We start from the raw sequence: 18,393 nt of genomic DNA, 5'->3' as shown, positions 1-18,393 counted from the left end.
AACACTTCCCATTACCAAACAAAAGGAAAATTTTGGAGTGTTATCCAAATGGAACCTAAATTCTGAGATAAAAATCCTTACAAAGCAATTACAAAAGTTTTCCCCACTGGATTTCATTTTAAACCAATAGCTTTAAATAAAATCAGACAATTTTATGAGTTCATCTTAATAAACTCAGATTCAGTATCAATTAAGCATTACAAGGATCAAAAGGATCCTAATATTGTTACTCATTCTACTTTACAAATCATTAAAGTACTGTCTCCTAAAGATTTTGTGAAAAACCTGAACAATTAGAAATTTTTCTCAACCATTTGATCTGGTAGGATACAATTACTGGGATTATATGGAAGCCTGGACCAGAGTCTTCTGGCAATAAAATAAATTCAATAAACACTCCTAGTTAATCTACTTCCAAAAGAGTCAGAATTATAAGAATTATACTTTTCCCAATTGGTTCTTCCATTGATGGGATTATTTTGGTCCAACAAAATCAATTCTTCCCTTGCAAGTCAAAGAAGGATTTAAACATTTTAAGAAAAGGTACAATTCTGATTCAAGAATTCAGGCAAGTCTTAAATATTTTTCTGTTTTTGGTCTAGCCTGGGTATTCTCCTAGCAACATAGATATAGCAAATTGGAGAACCAAGAAATTCTCCCTATTTTACAAAGACATGCATTTGTAAAATGGTGAGAATTTCTTTGATGCCTTCGTTGTTGGAATACTTGGAGTCAACGAATGGTTTGGATCTAATCTCAATATTTGAAGGTAGTTGATCTAGAAACCTCTCAATTCCTCAACCAGAGGTCTAGAATTGCAGCCATCCTTACAAAGTGTAATTAAAAAGAAGATTTGAAAAAAAATCTAAAAGATGTTTGGATAAGCCTACGCATTCTATTCCTAGGCTTGCTCCTCAAATCCAAGAAATCTCAGAAGATAATTCTGGAAATGTTGAAATAACTTTTGATAGGAGAAGATCATTCTCTTCCATAATAGAAGCTTTTAGCAGATAATCTAATTTTGAACCTGCGAAGATATCATTCTCTTCCAAATCTCAAGCCTTTATAAAAGGTGTCCCCAAAATTACTTCATTTTTCAAATTTTTGATAAGTAGAAAATTTGTTTCTACCTTAAAACCTTGGTTTTCAATAATGCTCTCTCTTTCTCAGTAAGTTTAGGACTTGAAATTTCCACATCACTCCTTGTGAAAGTAGCTTGACATTGCTCTATTGGATTCACAATGGTGTTGCTAGGTAATTTTTCATTATTCCTATTTAATAATTGTTCTGAAATTTGTCCTATTTGCATCTCCATCTTCTCCATAGATGCCTCTTAATTCTTGAAACTTGATTAAGTAAATTCCATGAATTGGAGCAAAGTTTCTTCAAGTTCATTATTTCTTTTTGGAAGAGTCTGTGAAGGCTATTGTCCTCTTTGAGATTGAGAATACGATGCATGAAAATAAGGTTGTGAAAATTGAGGATTGGAGAATGATGTTGTTGCAGCTGACATTTGTTGATTCTAATCATAATATGGTTGACTCATGTTAGCTTAACACTGATATATAGGAGGAAAGGTAGATTGAGGTCTTTGAAAATTTCCTGCATAAATGATTTGATCTTGAAATTCTGGTGTAACCACATCATAGGTTTCATACACATAGTTTTCACTGTAAAAATCACACACCAAAGAGTTAGTTTGGGCAACTCTAGCTCTAAAATTATTAATTAAAGCTTCAAAAGCATCTGTTTCATAAGCTTCTGTTCTTGTAACTTGGCTTTGGTAAAAATTATGATACATGTTGGTTGCCATCAAACAATAGAGAAACTTTATTATTTTTGTTTTTCCTTGTATACACAAAGAAAGAAAACAAAATTCAAACCAAATATGTAACTAGGAAAAATGAAATATGAAATTACGCAGAAAATTATAAAACATAACATGCAAAAAAACATAGAAAATTATGCAAAATGAAAATTACAATTATGCAGAAAAATGAAAAATGAAATTATGTAAAAAAAACAAAAATTATGCAGAAAACTACACAAAATGCAGGAAAAAAAATTAGAAAGTTAGCAAGAAAATTAGAAAGTAAAACAATAAAAAGAAATGCTCAATCTAGCTATATCTCTGCTACTAATGATATTAAAAGTAAATAATCCCTTGGCAACGACGCCAAAAACTTGTCACACAAAATTCAGATAATACTAACTAGCAAGTGTACTAGGTAGTTGTAGTAAATAATAAAATTTAAAAATCAATGAGTCCCAAGTATCGTCCTCAGGGATTAGTTTTATCAATTATTACTTCACAAATCAATAACTAGTTGAGCCAAATGAATTTGGAGTATTTTGAATCATTTAACAAACAAAAGCAATAAAGTGCAGAAATCTAAAAAATACAGCAAAATAGAACTACAAATTTGGTAATGAAATGATATATAAATGAAGTTAGGAATGATTTCACCTCTTTATCAATTACAAAATTGAATGGGATCTGAACTCTAAGTTCCTTAATTGATTGATGATAAATTTCACTAGATTAATCAAAGGAGAATTCCTTACCTCATTGATCCTAATATCTACTAAACTACCCTAATTCCTTAGGTGTAATTCAATCAAACATTGCATTAGGCATTAGAAATTAAAAGATCATAAGATTACGAATTCTTATCCCTAAGATATCCATAACCTTGAATTCAATTCAGATATGAGAAATAAACTCAATTTCCATTGATGAAGATTCATCTAAGTTCAATTGAATAAATGATTAGTTCACAATTGCATTAAGGATAGAATTAAACGTTTAATACAATCAAAGTCTTAAAATCTAGATCCACAATCAATTTACAATATCAAAATCGGATCCATCAATCCTTAATAAAAAAAAAGCAGAACATGTTCATAAAAGAAAAAGAGAAAGAAAGAGTAAGAGAAAAGGAGCTGCATAATTTCTTCATAAATCCAATTCTAGCCTGATTCCTCAAGGTCCAAAACTTGAAAGTCGCTTCCAATCTCCCTCTCTAACTCTCCTAAGGTGTGGAAGTGAAAAACTGAGAAAAACTTCCAAATTTGAACTTCCAACCACTTTTTATAATTTTCCTGCCTTCTTCTATGTTAACACTTTAATCACTGAGAGTAATAACGTGGAAAGCCTTCCAGAAGCTTCTAAGGCTAAAGTAGGAACTTTAACGCCCAAAGTTGAAACTTAAAAGCAGTTTCCCAAATTCTAATGTTTTACATAAACACTTTCAGTAGCAAAAGTGTCCACGCGCATGTGTTTTCTTAAATTTTTCCTTCCGCGTTGCTACTCTTAGCAGTTAGAGTGTTTACGCGCAGCAGCATGTGGCTACTCTCAGTGGTGAGATTGTTTATGCGCATGATTCCTGGGCAAATTAACCTTGGGCGTTATTACTCTCAGTAGCAAGAGTGTTAACGCACAGGCCTTTCATGAATTTTGTTGTTGGAGTGTTAACTTTCAGCACTTAGAGTTGCTACGCACTTGATGTTTATGAATTTTCTTCTTTAATGTGTTCACTCTATGCACCCAAAGTTGTTACGTCTAGCATATATCACTTGATTCTTGATCTTTGAAACTCAAATCTTCCACTTTTTTCAATTGAATCTTCTTCAGTCCTTATCCTCAAGACTTAGCTTAGAATCTCTTGCAAAACTAACAAAATTACATCAAAATTCTATTAAATTAACACAGTTTGAATTATTAAAGACAAATATTGACTTTATTGAATATTTATATATTTTTATGCAGTTTTCACCTTCCAAATTACATTTTCTATCAAAAATAATTTAGGAAACTAATTAAAAACCTAGTAAAAGTTGCATTCATCAAAGAACAATTCAATATGTATTAATTGTTAAGATAAAAATTAATTGAGCTTATATATAATAAAATTGATTGATAATTTTCATAAGATTTGAGTGACAATTATAATGTAAAATAATGATATAAAATATAGTAAAAATCAAATTAGAGAAACTGGGATTGATTTTCATCTTTCTCCCTTTTCTATATTTCAGTAATTAAGTGATAAACATAACAATCATTTCTAATGATATTGATGCAAAATACAAAAATCATATATCTCAATTCCTTGAAAATATATTTCTAAGATAATTTCTTAAATGTTGATCCCTTAAGCAGTTAACAAACTATCTAGCACTATAGTCATGATTTAAAAACAACCAATAACTTGAAATTTGTTCCTAGAGTAACCAATCATCGAGTAATCTCAATCAAATCTGGATTTGACTAATACCTTTCCAGATATAATTCAGATCTGGGCTCTAGAAGCTATCAGTTTGACTAATACATTATGTTTGAAGATTTACATTCAACCCCACAAGAATTTTAGTTACTCATTACAACCATAGTAACAAGAAAAGAGATACAAATTGTGTAAAACATGAGAAAATAAGTATTCCTCCTCTTTCTCTAAGCTCTTTGCCGCTCTCTCTCTATAAGAAATGAGAACAGAATAGTAACTTCCTCATAAACACAAAAGTCGTGTTTTATACCATTTTGGACGGAATTTCTTTTGCTACAGTGACACCCTCTCGCTGCAGTGAGGAATAGAGGCAAAATTAGGTCATTCTGCTTGCCTCTCGTTGCAGCAACATAGCTCTCGCTACAGTGATAGAAGGCACTCTCGCTACAGCAAGAAATTCTAGTTATAGCAAGGGAGCACAAATCCACTCTTCTAAACACATTAATTCTCGCTGCAGTGAGGGTGTCACGCCATAGCGAGAGACCTGAAGCTTTCTTTTCTTCAACTTCATGCTTTTTGTGCCTCTTATTTAATTTTTAAAATTTCTTCAACTTTGGGTGATGTTTCTCTTCTGATTCCACTACAAAATATATCAAAAAATAAACAAAACAGTTACATTTACATTCTTCTCCTCAAATATACAGGTAATTGTAAAAGTTCCAAGATTAGGAGAAATTTAACCAAAAAATCCAAACACTTAACTTGAAAAGTGTTCAAGTCATCATCTAAAATTATCCAATTTATACATTTATCACAGGTTTCCTTGTATCGGACTCCACGTGAGTTCCAAAGAAAGAAACAACACTCGAGGGCTCATATTTCCTCATTATTAGGAAATAGAAACTTTAGAGAAGAAAAACCCAAGAAATAAGAAGTAGAGTTGGAGAATGAGATCCTAGGAGCTCACCTAGATCCATACTAAATGGAGCTTCCCACTTGGATTAGGAAGAAGATTGGCCTTGAGAAGGTTTTCCCTAAGGGAAGAAGGAGAGAACAGAGAGAAAATGAGAAGGGAAGGTTGTCTAATGAGAAATGAATGTTTCTCTACGTTGGGGTTCCTTAAATACCTCTCAAAGTCCACGTGTTCTTGCTTGAGCGAGTCCTACTCTCGCTTAGGCGAGCTCATCCTCGCCTGGGCAAAAAAATCAGACAGTGAAAATACCTAAATTTCTGTTATTCTTGCTTGAGCGAGAGACATCTCGCCTGAGCGAGCAGCGTACTCGCCTAAGCGAGATTGGGTCCAAAGAGCTACCTATTTTTCCTGCGACTCCTCGCCTAAGCGAGCTTTTCTCACTTGAGAGAGGTCACTTCTCGCCTGAGTGAAATCTCTTCTCGTCTGGGCTAGAAGATAGTTGGATAGGTCTTATTGTGTCTCGATTGAGTGAGAACACTCTAGAATGCCCAATTCAGCACGACTCAGTCTCGCTTGAGTGAGAACTATCTCACCTAAGTGAGACACCCTGCACCCAGAACTCCCAAATAAGGCAATACATGTCCTTGGCTACAATTCTTAGGTTATTACATACATAATACACTTAATGATTGATCACAACCCGTTATGCTAAATATATTCAACAAAATCATCACACAACACTACGAATACACAACTCTTTATTCAACAATAATACAACTTTTATATTCATACTCCAACATATGAAAATCCATATAATTCAAGCATACACAACACAAAGACGTCATAGTTAATAATTACAATATTATCTTTAAAAGAAAATATGTATACATATAATACAGGCCTGACATAGTCTTCTTTCTTGCCCTAACCTTGCTTATTTTCATGATTGAGTGCTCTCTCTTGCTTTTTCTCTCCTCTTACTTCTTCTTGATAAAGTGAATGATTATGCTTTCTTTATTTTCTTCTCATCATCACTTGCAAATCCATTATTTAATATTGCTATTGATTGTAGGGTTGTTTAGTTTGTTGGTTGGTCTTTGATTCTAGAATATACAATTGGTGCTTTGACTGTCCAAGTAAGATCTCAATTAATGCTGATGGAACCGATGCCTGGTATAACCAAGATTTTCTCACTTGTTATTCAACAAGAAAGGGAGTTTGGTGGACCTCTCTTGACTGAGGGTGCTACTTAGGGGACGACATTCGTGCATTCCTCTGATAGTGCACAAAAACAATCCAATTCTTCAAAAGAAGGAGGAGGAAAACATAGATTTAAGAATAACTTCAAGAAGAACAACAAATTGTGCACATACAATAGATACATGCTTCTTCAAGCATGACTTCCCACCTACCTACAAAACCAAATCTAAACCGAGTGGACCAAATAACAAAGCTTCAGGCAGCTTAGTTGAAGTAGACTCAGATACATCTCAAGATGATGTTAACCTTGAGAATGTGAGACCACAAAACAATCAGGATCAATTAACCTTTTCTCAAGAGTAGTATGAAGGCATCATGACACTCTTGCAGCAGTCTAAGTTTCATTCTATACATCATGTTCAATCCTCAAACATCAAAAATCAAGGTAACTCTCATTCCATGTGTATTTTTGACATGGGAGCAAATGAACACATTTGCCCAAATAAGTCACTATTTTCTTCCCTAAAGAAAATAGATCCAATCTCGGTTACACTTCCAAATAATGATTTTGTTTGTGCCATTTTTTCTGGTTCAATGCATATATTTGATATAATCCTCAAGGATGTCTTATATGTACCAAATTTTACCATGTCCCTTAATTGCGTAATAGTGTTCTCTGACTCTGTTTGTAACATTTTTTAGACACATCTTTTGAGGAGGATTGGTACAGCTAGAGAGAGACATGGCCTTTCCTACCTAGAGCCTTCAAGGAACTTGAGTCTGTTGGATTCCTGAGCTCATGTTGTTGTTCTTAAACATCCTTCCTTTGTTAGTAATACTCATACAAGTTCAGTTCATACTTGGCATAACAGATTGGGACACGTCTCAAATAAAATAATGAAACAGATAGCATTACAATAATGTTACATTCCTTTGCATGAATTAAATGCTTGCGATGTGTGTCATTTTTACAAAGCAACATAAACTTTCTTATTCGTCCAGCACTTCTGTTACCACACATATTTTTTTTTAATTTATTCGTGTGGATATTTAGGGTCCTTTAGGTACCCTATCTATTGAAGGTCACAAATATTTTCTGACCATTGTGGATGACCATGCTCGTTTCACTTGGATTCAACTTATGAAATCCAAAAGTGACACAAGGACCATATTGCAAGCTTTCATTAACACCATTGAAAACCAATTGGATACAAAATTAAAAAAATAAAATTAAAAGGTGACAATGGCAAGGAGTTTTTACTGTATGAATATTTTTCAAATAAAGGGATCATTCATGAAACCACATGCATTGAAACCCCTTAACATAATAGGGTGGTAAAGAGGAAACAACATATATTAAATATTGGCTGAGCATTCATGTTCCATGCTAAATTACCCACTTGTTTATGGTCTTTTGCTTTAAGACATGTCCATATTATCAATAGGCTCCCTACGTCTACACTTTGTAACACCTTAATTAATTTCAAATAACCAGTTTCGAATAAATTATATTTTCACAAATTAGAAAAAAGATAATAATGAAATTTTCTTTCAAATAACTTCAAATACATCGTTTCAATAAAGTATTACAAAATATGGGATGGGTTACAAGTTTGAAATCAAAATAAATGCTATAGGACCTATCTAATACAACACAAGTTTTAAAATAATTTTCTAAGTTCTATAGCAATATCATCTATCCCTTCACTCAGCTTGATGTTGATCGTCTTGGTCACTTAAAAATAAATATAAGGGTGACTCATAGTCTTATAAATGTATTTCTACCGCCCCCATCTTCCACACCCCAGTTTGTCGTTGTAACCATTCATAGTTCCAACCATTTCAAAAGCGTCACAATCACAATCAACATGCTACTCACACATATTCATCCACATTCTCAATTATTTCATAGTATTCATTTTCAACCAATGACACGTTTACACATATTTAACCATATTATACTCAATGTCTATCACATCATGCTCAGCACGAAATTTTCATCAAACACACATATTCTCACATTCTATCTCAATTACATTTCAACACATGACAATACAAACCAACATTAAACACAAAGAAATAGATGATAGAATTGGTCCCTATACAGATTTTTGTCCTAACTCATGAAACTTACCTCTAAACGTCTCCAAAACACAATCCCAACCTTCAATCTAGGGCACACATGGCTTTGGAAGCAATTTAATAAGTGAAATAGGGTTAGGAATTAAGAGAATTTAAGGGAGGTGAAGGGAAAGAGTGAGAAATGCGTTTTCTGAACCCTACACCCCTCAAATACCCCAGAAGGCGCGATATTCTTGCTACAGCGAAACATCTCTCATTGCAGCGAAGCATCTCTCACTACAACAAGACTAAGCTCAGAAAACTATCATTCTCTGTTGCCTTCTCACTACAGCGAGAACGTAACAGACACATGCCAACTTGCCTAGAATCTTCTCGTTACAGCAAAAATGCTATCACTATAGCAAGAATGCCCTTGCAGTACAACCTTAGCCTACACTCATGCATTTTCAATCCAACCACAGGTAAAAATCCACATTTTAAATCGTAACATACATATACACTTATATATAGTCATATACATTCATATCCTCATCACCAACATGAATCAAAATGCATACCCAAATAACAACTCATATACTTACATTAATAATCAAAATAATATTACAAAATTTGAAGCGTTACACACTTGCTTTTGCCTCACCTTTGAAAATGTTTATCTTGAAAAACTTGATTTGTCATGTCTTAGAACTTTTGGGTGCTTGGCCTATGCTTGTACCATCACCTCGAGTAGGACAAAATTGGACAAAAGAGCTTCTAAATGTGTTTTCCTCGGGTATAAGACTAGAACCAAAGATTATCTACTTTATAGCCTGCATACCAGTACCACTTTCCTCTTTAGAAATATTGACTTTTGTGAAAATATTTTCCCATTTCACTATTCAAATAATGTAAAAGATATACAAGTTAATTCAAATCCCAATGCTATCCTAATCTGTGATGCATCCTTCTTTGATGAACTTCTATCACCTTTTCAACTTATTTGTCAAGGTCAACCCTTGATAAATGAAACTAACAATTCACCTATAAACAACAACATGCTCATGGTACCACAAATTGAGAATCCAGTTCCTAACACACGTTTCTCTACAAGGCAAAAGAAAACTCCTTTGTATTTGCAGGACTATTTTTGTGGCAATAATGTCTCTCAACTACCTTATACCCATCCCGAAAATTCCACTTGTCTTTATCCTTTATCTTCTTATTTTTTTATTCAAAATGCTCACCTTCTTTTGTTTCTTTTTGTAATTCCATATCTGTTCAAGCTGAACCTTTATCTTTCCAAGAAGCTTCTCAATTAGACTGCTAGAAGGAGGCCATGGCTACTGAACTTACTGCCTTGACAACCACAAATACATGGTCCTTGGTCAAACTTTCTCTTGAAAAACATCCAATTGGATGTAGATGGGTCTACAAAATTAAGCACAAGGCTGATGGGTCCATTGAACGATATAAAGTCTGATTGGTGGCCGAGAGTTTTACCTAAATAGAGGGTGTTAACTACTTTGAGACCTTCTCTTCAGTTGCTAAGCTTACTACAGTTATATTTGTTATTGTTGTGGCAGCTCCACGTGATTGGTTTCTTTGAGATTTTTTCTTGATCTCGAAATAGCCGGCTCTACTTCTGGAATTCTCCTTAAACTAGAGAAAATATTGTTTAGAGCTTATTGAAGAATGTGGGCTATCTGGTTGTAAACCAGTCTCCTCCCCATTGACCCTTCCATGAAGCTCAATGTTGATCAGGGTGATCTACATTCAGATCCTTCTTCTTATCGTTGCCTAATTGGAAGACTACTCTATCTCACAAATACTCTCCTGGATATATCCTTCGCAGTTTAACAATTAAGTCAATTCATGGCTACTCCCCACATTCACCACTTTGAGGCTGCTACACGGGTTGTTCGATACCTTAAGGGTTGTCCTGGCGTTGACTTGTTTTATTCCTCTGAAACCTTTTCTCATATTACAGCCTTTTCCGATTCTGATTGAGCAGGCGAGATCAACACTAGACATTCTGTGACTGAGTTTTGTGTTTTCTTTGGCTCTGGTCTCATTTCTTGTAAGTCAAAGAAACAATCCAGTGTTTCTGATTCCTTATCTGAAGCTGAGTATCGTGCACTGGCCTCGTTGACCTCTGAATTACAATGACTCAATTTTTTATGTGATGACTTACAGCTGAACGTTACTACGCCATTCCCTGTGTATTGTGATAGCAAGTCCGCTGCCATCTACATTGCTAAGAATCCAACATTCCAAGCGCACCAAACATATCGATGTAGATTGTCATGTCACTTGCGATCAATTCTAATATGGTCTTATACACCTTTTTCATGTGTCTACCTCCAATCAACTTGATGATCTTTTTTGTCTGCTCCCACAAGCTTTCCATCACAATTTTCTTAAGTTGGGCCTCATCAACATTTTTGCTCCAATTGAGGGGGAATATTAAGTCACTATTTATTCTATTAGAATTTTTCTATTATTTTGTTAGCTAATAAAGATTTATTCCATTGTATTCAATTTTTGCTAACCAAGTTAGTTTGTTAGATCAATTTTCTTTTCCTCTTGTAATATAAACTCCTTTGGAGAATTCTTTTCAATAACAAGAATTATTTTCAAGTAGAGAACTTCGCCTTTTTTCTTTTGTTTCACCTTGCTCTCTATTCTAAATAAGAGAAGAGAAAATAAGATATAAGTAAATTATACACCTATTTGCTGAATGTTTTTTTTGCAGTTATTTCTAGTGCAGCGTTAATTTTCAATAGTTAATAGTAATAAACTTACAAAGCTATAGTAACTGTAACTTAGAATTGCTAGTAATACTTGTACTCTTGAATGAACTTATGTAAGTTGTGAAATCAAGGCTATTTAATTAAAATGGAGGCATCATGAATGTGTCACAGATTTGGTAAACTATTGATTTTCATGTGCATGAAAAAAAAAAAAAAAAAAAAAAGGTAATTGTCTAATAGCTCCATAAGAAAGTTACCAAAACTATTTCGAAAGATAAACTAGTCCAGAACACTTTAATGGATTTTCTGATTAAATTGTTATAAGAAAATATTAGCCCTAATAAGGTAATTACATCAACAATTTAAATAAATTCTTCTGGTTCGTTTGTACAAAAATTATAATGAACTCACGTTACAAATGGCAATATACATTTTGACCAATCTTGCCACCCTTTGAATGCCCTAATGAGAAGCACAAAATTGGGTATGCTGCAATCCTTTTAAAGGTAGTTGAAGAGCGTGTCATTCTAGTTTTACAAGATAACTGCACTCAAAAGTAAAGTAAGAATCACATAACTTGTAATAAATCCACCACTGTAATATTGTGACAAGCATCCTGAATTTGTGGAATTGATCGATGGAGCCAATGCTGTGCCATTTATATTTGTAACATTTTTACCACCACTGTACAACAAAAATATAAAGAGGAGGGGAAAATTGTCAGCTTTTAGTGGGTGGTGAGATGAGAATTGAGAAAAAGACATTATTAATGTCAGGCAAATTAAAACATGGATACTAGCATACTAGAACATATAATAAAAAAGATGACATCAGGTGTATATATATATATATATATATATATATATATCAACATAATATTGAAATTATACCTTCCTGGAAATATACAGGAACCATGACCTGTAACAATGATAATACAATAAATATCAGTCAAAATTCTAAGCAACTTGAATATGAAAATTGCGAATGCAAGGCTTTTCCTAAGGTGTAACAGAATAATCAAAAAGAAAATGACCAATAAAGAGTAAAGCTGCAAAAAATACCCAACAAGTAATAATGGAAAAATAATAATTCACAATTTTAAGATACTTAATCTTGATCCAAATGTAGTAAAAGAATGCAATCACTACAGGAGCATAATTTGTTAATGCATAGTTAATGGCTAATGTAATTATCGCCAAAAGCGCACAAAAATCTTCCAAAAGGTAAAAAGAAAAAGCAGGCAAAATGGCCATACGACACTGCTTGTACATCTATTATAGTCAAATCTAACTATGTGTTACATGTGCAAGGGTGCAAATTGTAAGAGAGAAATGCTAGTAACACATTGACTAACACAATCCTAGTTATTAACTAAAATATATCAAAACTGACAAAAAAAGGTGGATCCTACTCTTAATTTAATGATTCTATCTCATACTTTTGTAGTTTCTAATAAATATTAGCCAATAATTTAGTGAGTTCCTAGCACTCTTCATTGTAAAATCCAGTTTTGTAGTATGTCCCTAGCTATACTGTTCTAATTTCTTTAATAAATGTATTCACACTTTTCGAGCGATATGATTTATGAGTATGCAAAAACTCCTTACTTGGGTCTGTAGTGGTGATAGAAGCAACTCCTTTGAAATCACAGGTCCCAGTAGATTTAGCCATCTGCTGATAATATGAATTGATAGCATAAGTAGCATGTGCAACTACATTATTTGGTTCATAACATGGTTGACCCTGCAGCAAAGGCGAACAATCCACCTTTCCCGGTCCGCAAGCCCAATCAAGTGCTGCCTGAACCATCTTAGTATCAGCACTACTCTTAGCAACACAAAAGGTTTGGTTTGTTGTATCATTTGCAAATACAGTACCAGAACCAGATAAGTGAAAGGTATACACTGGTGCCCCATTAGCATAAAACAGCCCCCAATTATTTTCAGACACTGGACCTGATCTCAAGTCTTCATTATAAAGCTCATAAATATACGTACTAATTCCGATTCCAGGTTGCTTAGGAGTCCCACTATTGTTAAGAACATGCCTGATCAAGTTACTATTGTAAGTGTTAGCATTATCAAGAGTTGCATCTGGCTCAGTCGAGTCACCTTTGGAAGGCCATCCTGACTCAGTGACTAAAATAGGGATATTGGTAAACTTCAAATATGACATTGAAAAATAAGCTGCATCAACAACTGCATCAAAAACATTAGTATAATGCAGAAGGGTATTGGAATCAATAGCTTCCTTATTTGGAGGCAAGGGACGGAACAAAGCATAATCCAGAGGGATTACACTGTTGGATTGCATGTAATCATAATAAGGGTATACATTGAGCATAAGATATGAACCTGTTGATTGCAAAAATTTAAGCAAGGGAACCATGACAGGATCCCAAGTTCTATTGAAAAATGCCTGAGAAGGTGGAAATGAGTCAAGGATTACAGAAGAAGAGTGTGGAGTAGATACTTTAATTTGTTGATCCAGATTAGCCGCAACAAGAGCCGCTTGAATAAATTTTAGAGCTGAGACTAGGACTGGTGCAGCGTTTGGGAGGGAAGTTAAGACTTCGGATCCAACAGCTATGGCAGTAATGTTGGTAGCAGGAACATGAGCTATGACATTGCGTGTAACCCAGTTTGCTGCAGTGGCATTGGACTGACCAATGCCGAGTAGTTCATCGTTAGGAACAGAAACAATCACACGGATTCCTGTGTTGGCAAGTGCACGAAGCATGGCTCTGTCGGCATCATAGAGTCTCACATGTTGGATACTTTGAGCCTTAAGAAGGGCTACAATCTCTGTTGGACTTGGCATGTTAGTGACATCTGTGCCAATGTTGACACCGATATACGCATCTGCAGAGAAAAGCACCAACAAATAAAGGACTCTTGACAATTCACTTCCAACAGATATAAACCTTCCCTCTTCAGAACAATGTGTAAAAGTTAAATAAAGCTTTGAATGAGAAGTATAAAAAGCAATACATATGCAGCAACCATCCAAAAGATGTAGAAGTAGAAGATGAAGAAAATTGAGTTTGTCTACATGTTACAGCAGGTCTAAATGTGTAAAAGGAATAGAGGATTTTTTTTCCTGCTCTTCAATGATAGTGTTGCTTTTTAAGGACATAACCCCATGTAACTTGTTGATCTTCAATTACTAATAAGATCAGTTAGGCATAAATCCTTGAGAAAAATTTAAGACATGCTGTGAAATTTGCACTAATTTTTCAACAAACAGATGCTACAGCCTAAAATTAACCTTCACAAACAAAATAAAAGGGCAATTGGTACAATAAGCTGAGATACAAAATAATATTTAACAAAATTAGTATTTTCCTCCTCTAACTTTATTTTTTATTTGATTCTCTAAATTTTTTTTATTTTAAGTTTTTTATCATTTTATTTGATTTCATTTTCATCCTATTTGTCAATTATTGCAATGAAAACCACCACAATAAATAAACAAAATCATAATTTGTGGTAATAAAATACTGCCATAACTAACAAATAGAGATGTGAATAGGCTACGCTTGACTTATTTAATAATTTTGAAGTTTGACTTAGACTTTTTATTAAGTCTAGCCTAACCCTTTTAAGAATCTAATTTGGCTTATTAGCTATTTCAATGGCCTACTTCATCTTAAGATAGGTCATTAAGTCTTTTTATAAATAAATTATCAAACCATCTATAGATGTCTCAATAATAGTCATAAAGTTTATATCTAAATAAGTCATAAAATGATTCAACATCTTAAACATTTATAATAAAATTATATATTCCTATTTATTACTTTCAAATCACATATTTCATATATATATATATATATACACACACACACTCATGCACAATTAAAGAAGATGATGGATGAGTTAAACTAGTAATAAATGTAATTGAGACAACACAAATGTATATCAGTGTTATGCATATAAGATAAATTAAGTTACAATAACGTAAAGCAAAAGACTCCAGCAAACAATGTTCTTTTTTCAAAGGAGTAGTAGAGACACTTTTCTCTCCAAGAAAAAAAAATTAGAGTTTCTAATTTAAGATTTTATTCATTTTAAAATTTAATTTATTTAATATAATATTATATTATAATTTATATATAATTATTTAATATATAACTATAAATTTTATGAGTCCTAAATAGGTCATCCATCATGTATTACAGCTTTTTCTTAACCTCAAGCCTAACCTATTCAATTAATTAAACTTTTTAAAAAGTTTAAATTAAGCCTATTGTTTAAATAGGTCAATTCATGCTAGACTTTGAATAGAATAGTTTGGCCTATTTTCATCCCTTGACAAATAAGACCAAATTAAAATTATACAAAAAATAAAGGACTAACATAAATAAAAAGAATTAGATGCCCAAATCAAAACAAAAATTAAAGTTTGAAGACTAAAGTATTCAATGTCTTAATTTTTTCTACCATGATTTGTTAATTTGCAATATTAACATGGAAACAAAATAGTTTATTATATGCAGCATCTTTATTGGATAAAGAAAAGAACATTTTTTGAAAAATAAAAAAATTCAATTAATTACTTTGTTAGCAATGAATAATAATGAAAGAACATCATTTCTTAAGAAGACACATCCGCAGGAAATGAATCCATAGAAATGCCAAAAACATAACAAGTCTTTCTATAGATATAACCAATTTGGTAATTAAAAAAATACTTGTTTCTATCCCCATGGATTGCCGCAAGTTCACCCACATAAGACTAATTTGGCAACTGAGCCTACCTCGTGGTTTTACTTTGTTTTTCCAGCAGTAAGAATACTTCAGTCACGAAGGATAATAATTTTATACCAAAAAGTAAGAAAAAAAGGGACATCTAATAGAACGATACTCAGGGTTGTATTTTTTACAGTAATCAATGACAAAATCAACTGGCTACCTATGGGTTATTTGTGTCTCAAAAATATGAAAACATTAAAATCTAAGGATGTGTACACAGTTTTGGAGAATATTATGATTCAAGAAAAGGAGAATTGCTCACTTATGTTACAATCCAAGTCAATATACCTTTCCACTTGTTACTACATTTAGCTACAGTGTTCAACTCCTCAAGTGAGACAGCTAGAAGAGAATATTGAAAAATTACATCGTTCCACAGTCTTATAATCATAAATATAATAACTACGTTACAAAATATAATGCATGAAAATATATACATGAGTAAGAGTATTATAACTCTCTACTTTTGTAGATAGTCCAAATTCTGGAATATACCATACTTGGAAGAAGCTAATTAGCTGGATAGCTTAATTGCACGTAGTTCTAACACAAGGATTATTTTAGTGTAGCTTGGAAAGGATACTATAATAACAAAAGAACAAGGGGAGGATAGATGTTGAAATTGCTCAGCTTGCTAGTGTGAAACACAAATCAGCAAGAGACATGCAATAATAACCTCATTAGTTAAAAATCTTATCATAAATCATGAAAAAATCCAAGTTATTTTACGTGTTTATTGCGTCTTATTTGTACGATACAAGATGAGTGTAACATACTCAAAGGATGGCTGATTGGTTGGGTATACACTTAGGTATAAAAAGCACCCATATTACATTACATTTGCAAAAAATTCACTTAGATTATCATGTTTAACATTATAAAATGAATATTTAATTTACATTTTCCATGATAAAAGAAGAGAGATTAGAATGATGTACTTAGATTATCAAATCTCAAGGAAGTAAGGCCAATTGGTCAAAATGTCACTAACTTGCTCTAATTGACACCCAATTGATTATATTTTCCACCATCGGCATTCTCGAGCAAGGGTATTTTAGTCCTTTGAAATCTTTTTTTAAACAAAAATGTAGTTAAGTGCAAACTACAAAGGAACTGTCTGATGAGCTGGGACGCAATAACATTATTCCCAAAATCCCACTAAAAAACAGGAAGTACAGAGCGGAGATTCTGCACGTAGAAAAATATTTTCTTACAAAACCTTACCTTTAAGCAAAAGAAATAAAAAAATTGCTTAAAATGTCATATACTTGTATTATTTTTGGATTTCTTTTTAAATTAGATTCATATTTAGCTATAACTTTTACGTTAAATTTACATTTATAAAATTTTTAACGTATTTTAATTATACCCTTAAAAGATAGTGTACGTAAAATTATTAATTAAACACTAACGATTAAACTTATATTATAATATATAATTATATACAAGTCACTGATTAAATAATCAAAATGAAGTCTCATGTGAAATTATGTTGGAATGCATAAATAATATGAGTGAGAGCATTTCTATATTTTCCACATATAAAAAATTGAATTATGAACTTGTTAAAATTTTAACCATTCTCATAACTACACTACAGATTTTATCAGTGTACTGTGTACCCTCGCTCTAGAGTAGCTTAGCTAGACACTAAAATATCGATGTATATATTTAGAGCTTTGCTGTATTCTCTTAGTAATCTTTTTATTATTTGATAAAATAAGTATTAAATGATAATGTTTATATATTGTTATATTAAAAATATAAAATATAGTAAATAATTTCTTTGTCGAGTAATTAAGAGAATTTGTAGGAACAAAAATTGAAAGATTTAGAATTATTCATTTTATAGCACCACCATTCTCAACGAGCAAGGTTCGTTCCCCTCAGTTTCACTGGTTAACCCCAATCTTATACATCCTTTCTTCTAAACACAAGCACATCAATTACTAATTACTAGTGCAATCAAATAACATTATTAAAACCCATACAAGTACCCATCGTGCCCAAAATAATGATACAATAACCACCAGAGGATCAAACATTAACCATGTAAAACAATGTCACTTTTAACAAAGTTACGAACAAAAAAAAAATCTATATCCACATGAAGAATCTTGGGCAGGACAAAAACTACAGCTTTCAAGGGTGAAGTGGGTACAATGATAAAAGGACGAAGTCAACATAATGAGGTAAAAAACAAAAAAAAATACAAGCTAAAGAATTCTAAGGTACGAAACCCATTTGTCATTATGAAATGGAAAACCCCTTAAACAAAATAAATAGATAGATTAATAACCAAAACGCCATGGGATACCAAAATGAACATAGAAATAGAAACTGAAAAAGCATAGAAGGGAAATGCAGAATGAAGAGAAGAAAACCACTTACCTCCATAAGCAGACACAGATATTGCAAGCAGGTAACAAAGTAGAAGCAAAGCCATTAAAGCTTCGTCGGATAAGCCACTAACTCCACACAAGAAAACA

At 32.7% G+C, this 18,393-nt stretch overlaps 1 protein-coding gene across 1 annotated transcript; it reads right to left on the bottom strand.

Moving 5' to 3' along the window:
- Positions 1-11,625: 11,625 nt before the first annotated feature.
- LOC113867945 (glucan endo-1,3-beta-glucosidase 3-like) lies at positions 11,626-18,393 on the bottom strand. Its single transcript, XM_027503461.1, has 4 exons — positions 18,296-18,393; positions 12,758-14,011; positions 12,041-12,068; positions 11,626-11,834 (listed from the first exon to the last, which is right to left on the bottom strand). Exons 1-4 carry the CDS (start codon positions 18,348-18,350, stop codon positions 11,684-11,686), a joined length of 1,488 nt encoding a protein of 495 aa, XP_027359262.1. The 5' UTR covers positions 18,351-18,393; the 3' UTR covers positions 11,626-11,683.

Source organism: Abrus precatorius, unplaced genomic scaffold, assembly GCF_003935025.1.
Source record: "Abrus precatorius isolate BTA unplaced genomic scaffold, Abrus_2018 Scaffold5, whole genome shotgun sequence".
NCBI classification, from domain to species: Eukaryota; Viridiplantae; Streptophyta; class Magnoliopsida; order Fabales; family Fabaceae; genus Abrus; species Abrus precatorius.
The sequence above is the reverse complement of the archived record's forward strand: the minus strand, read 5'-3'. Positions and strand labels throughout refer to the sequence as shown.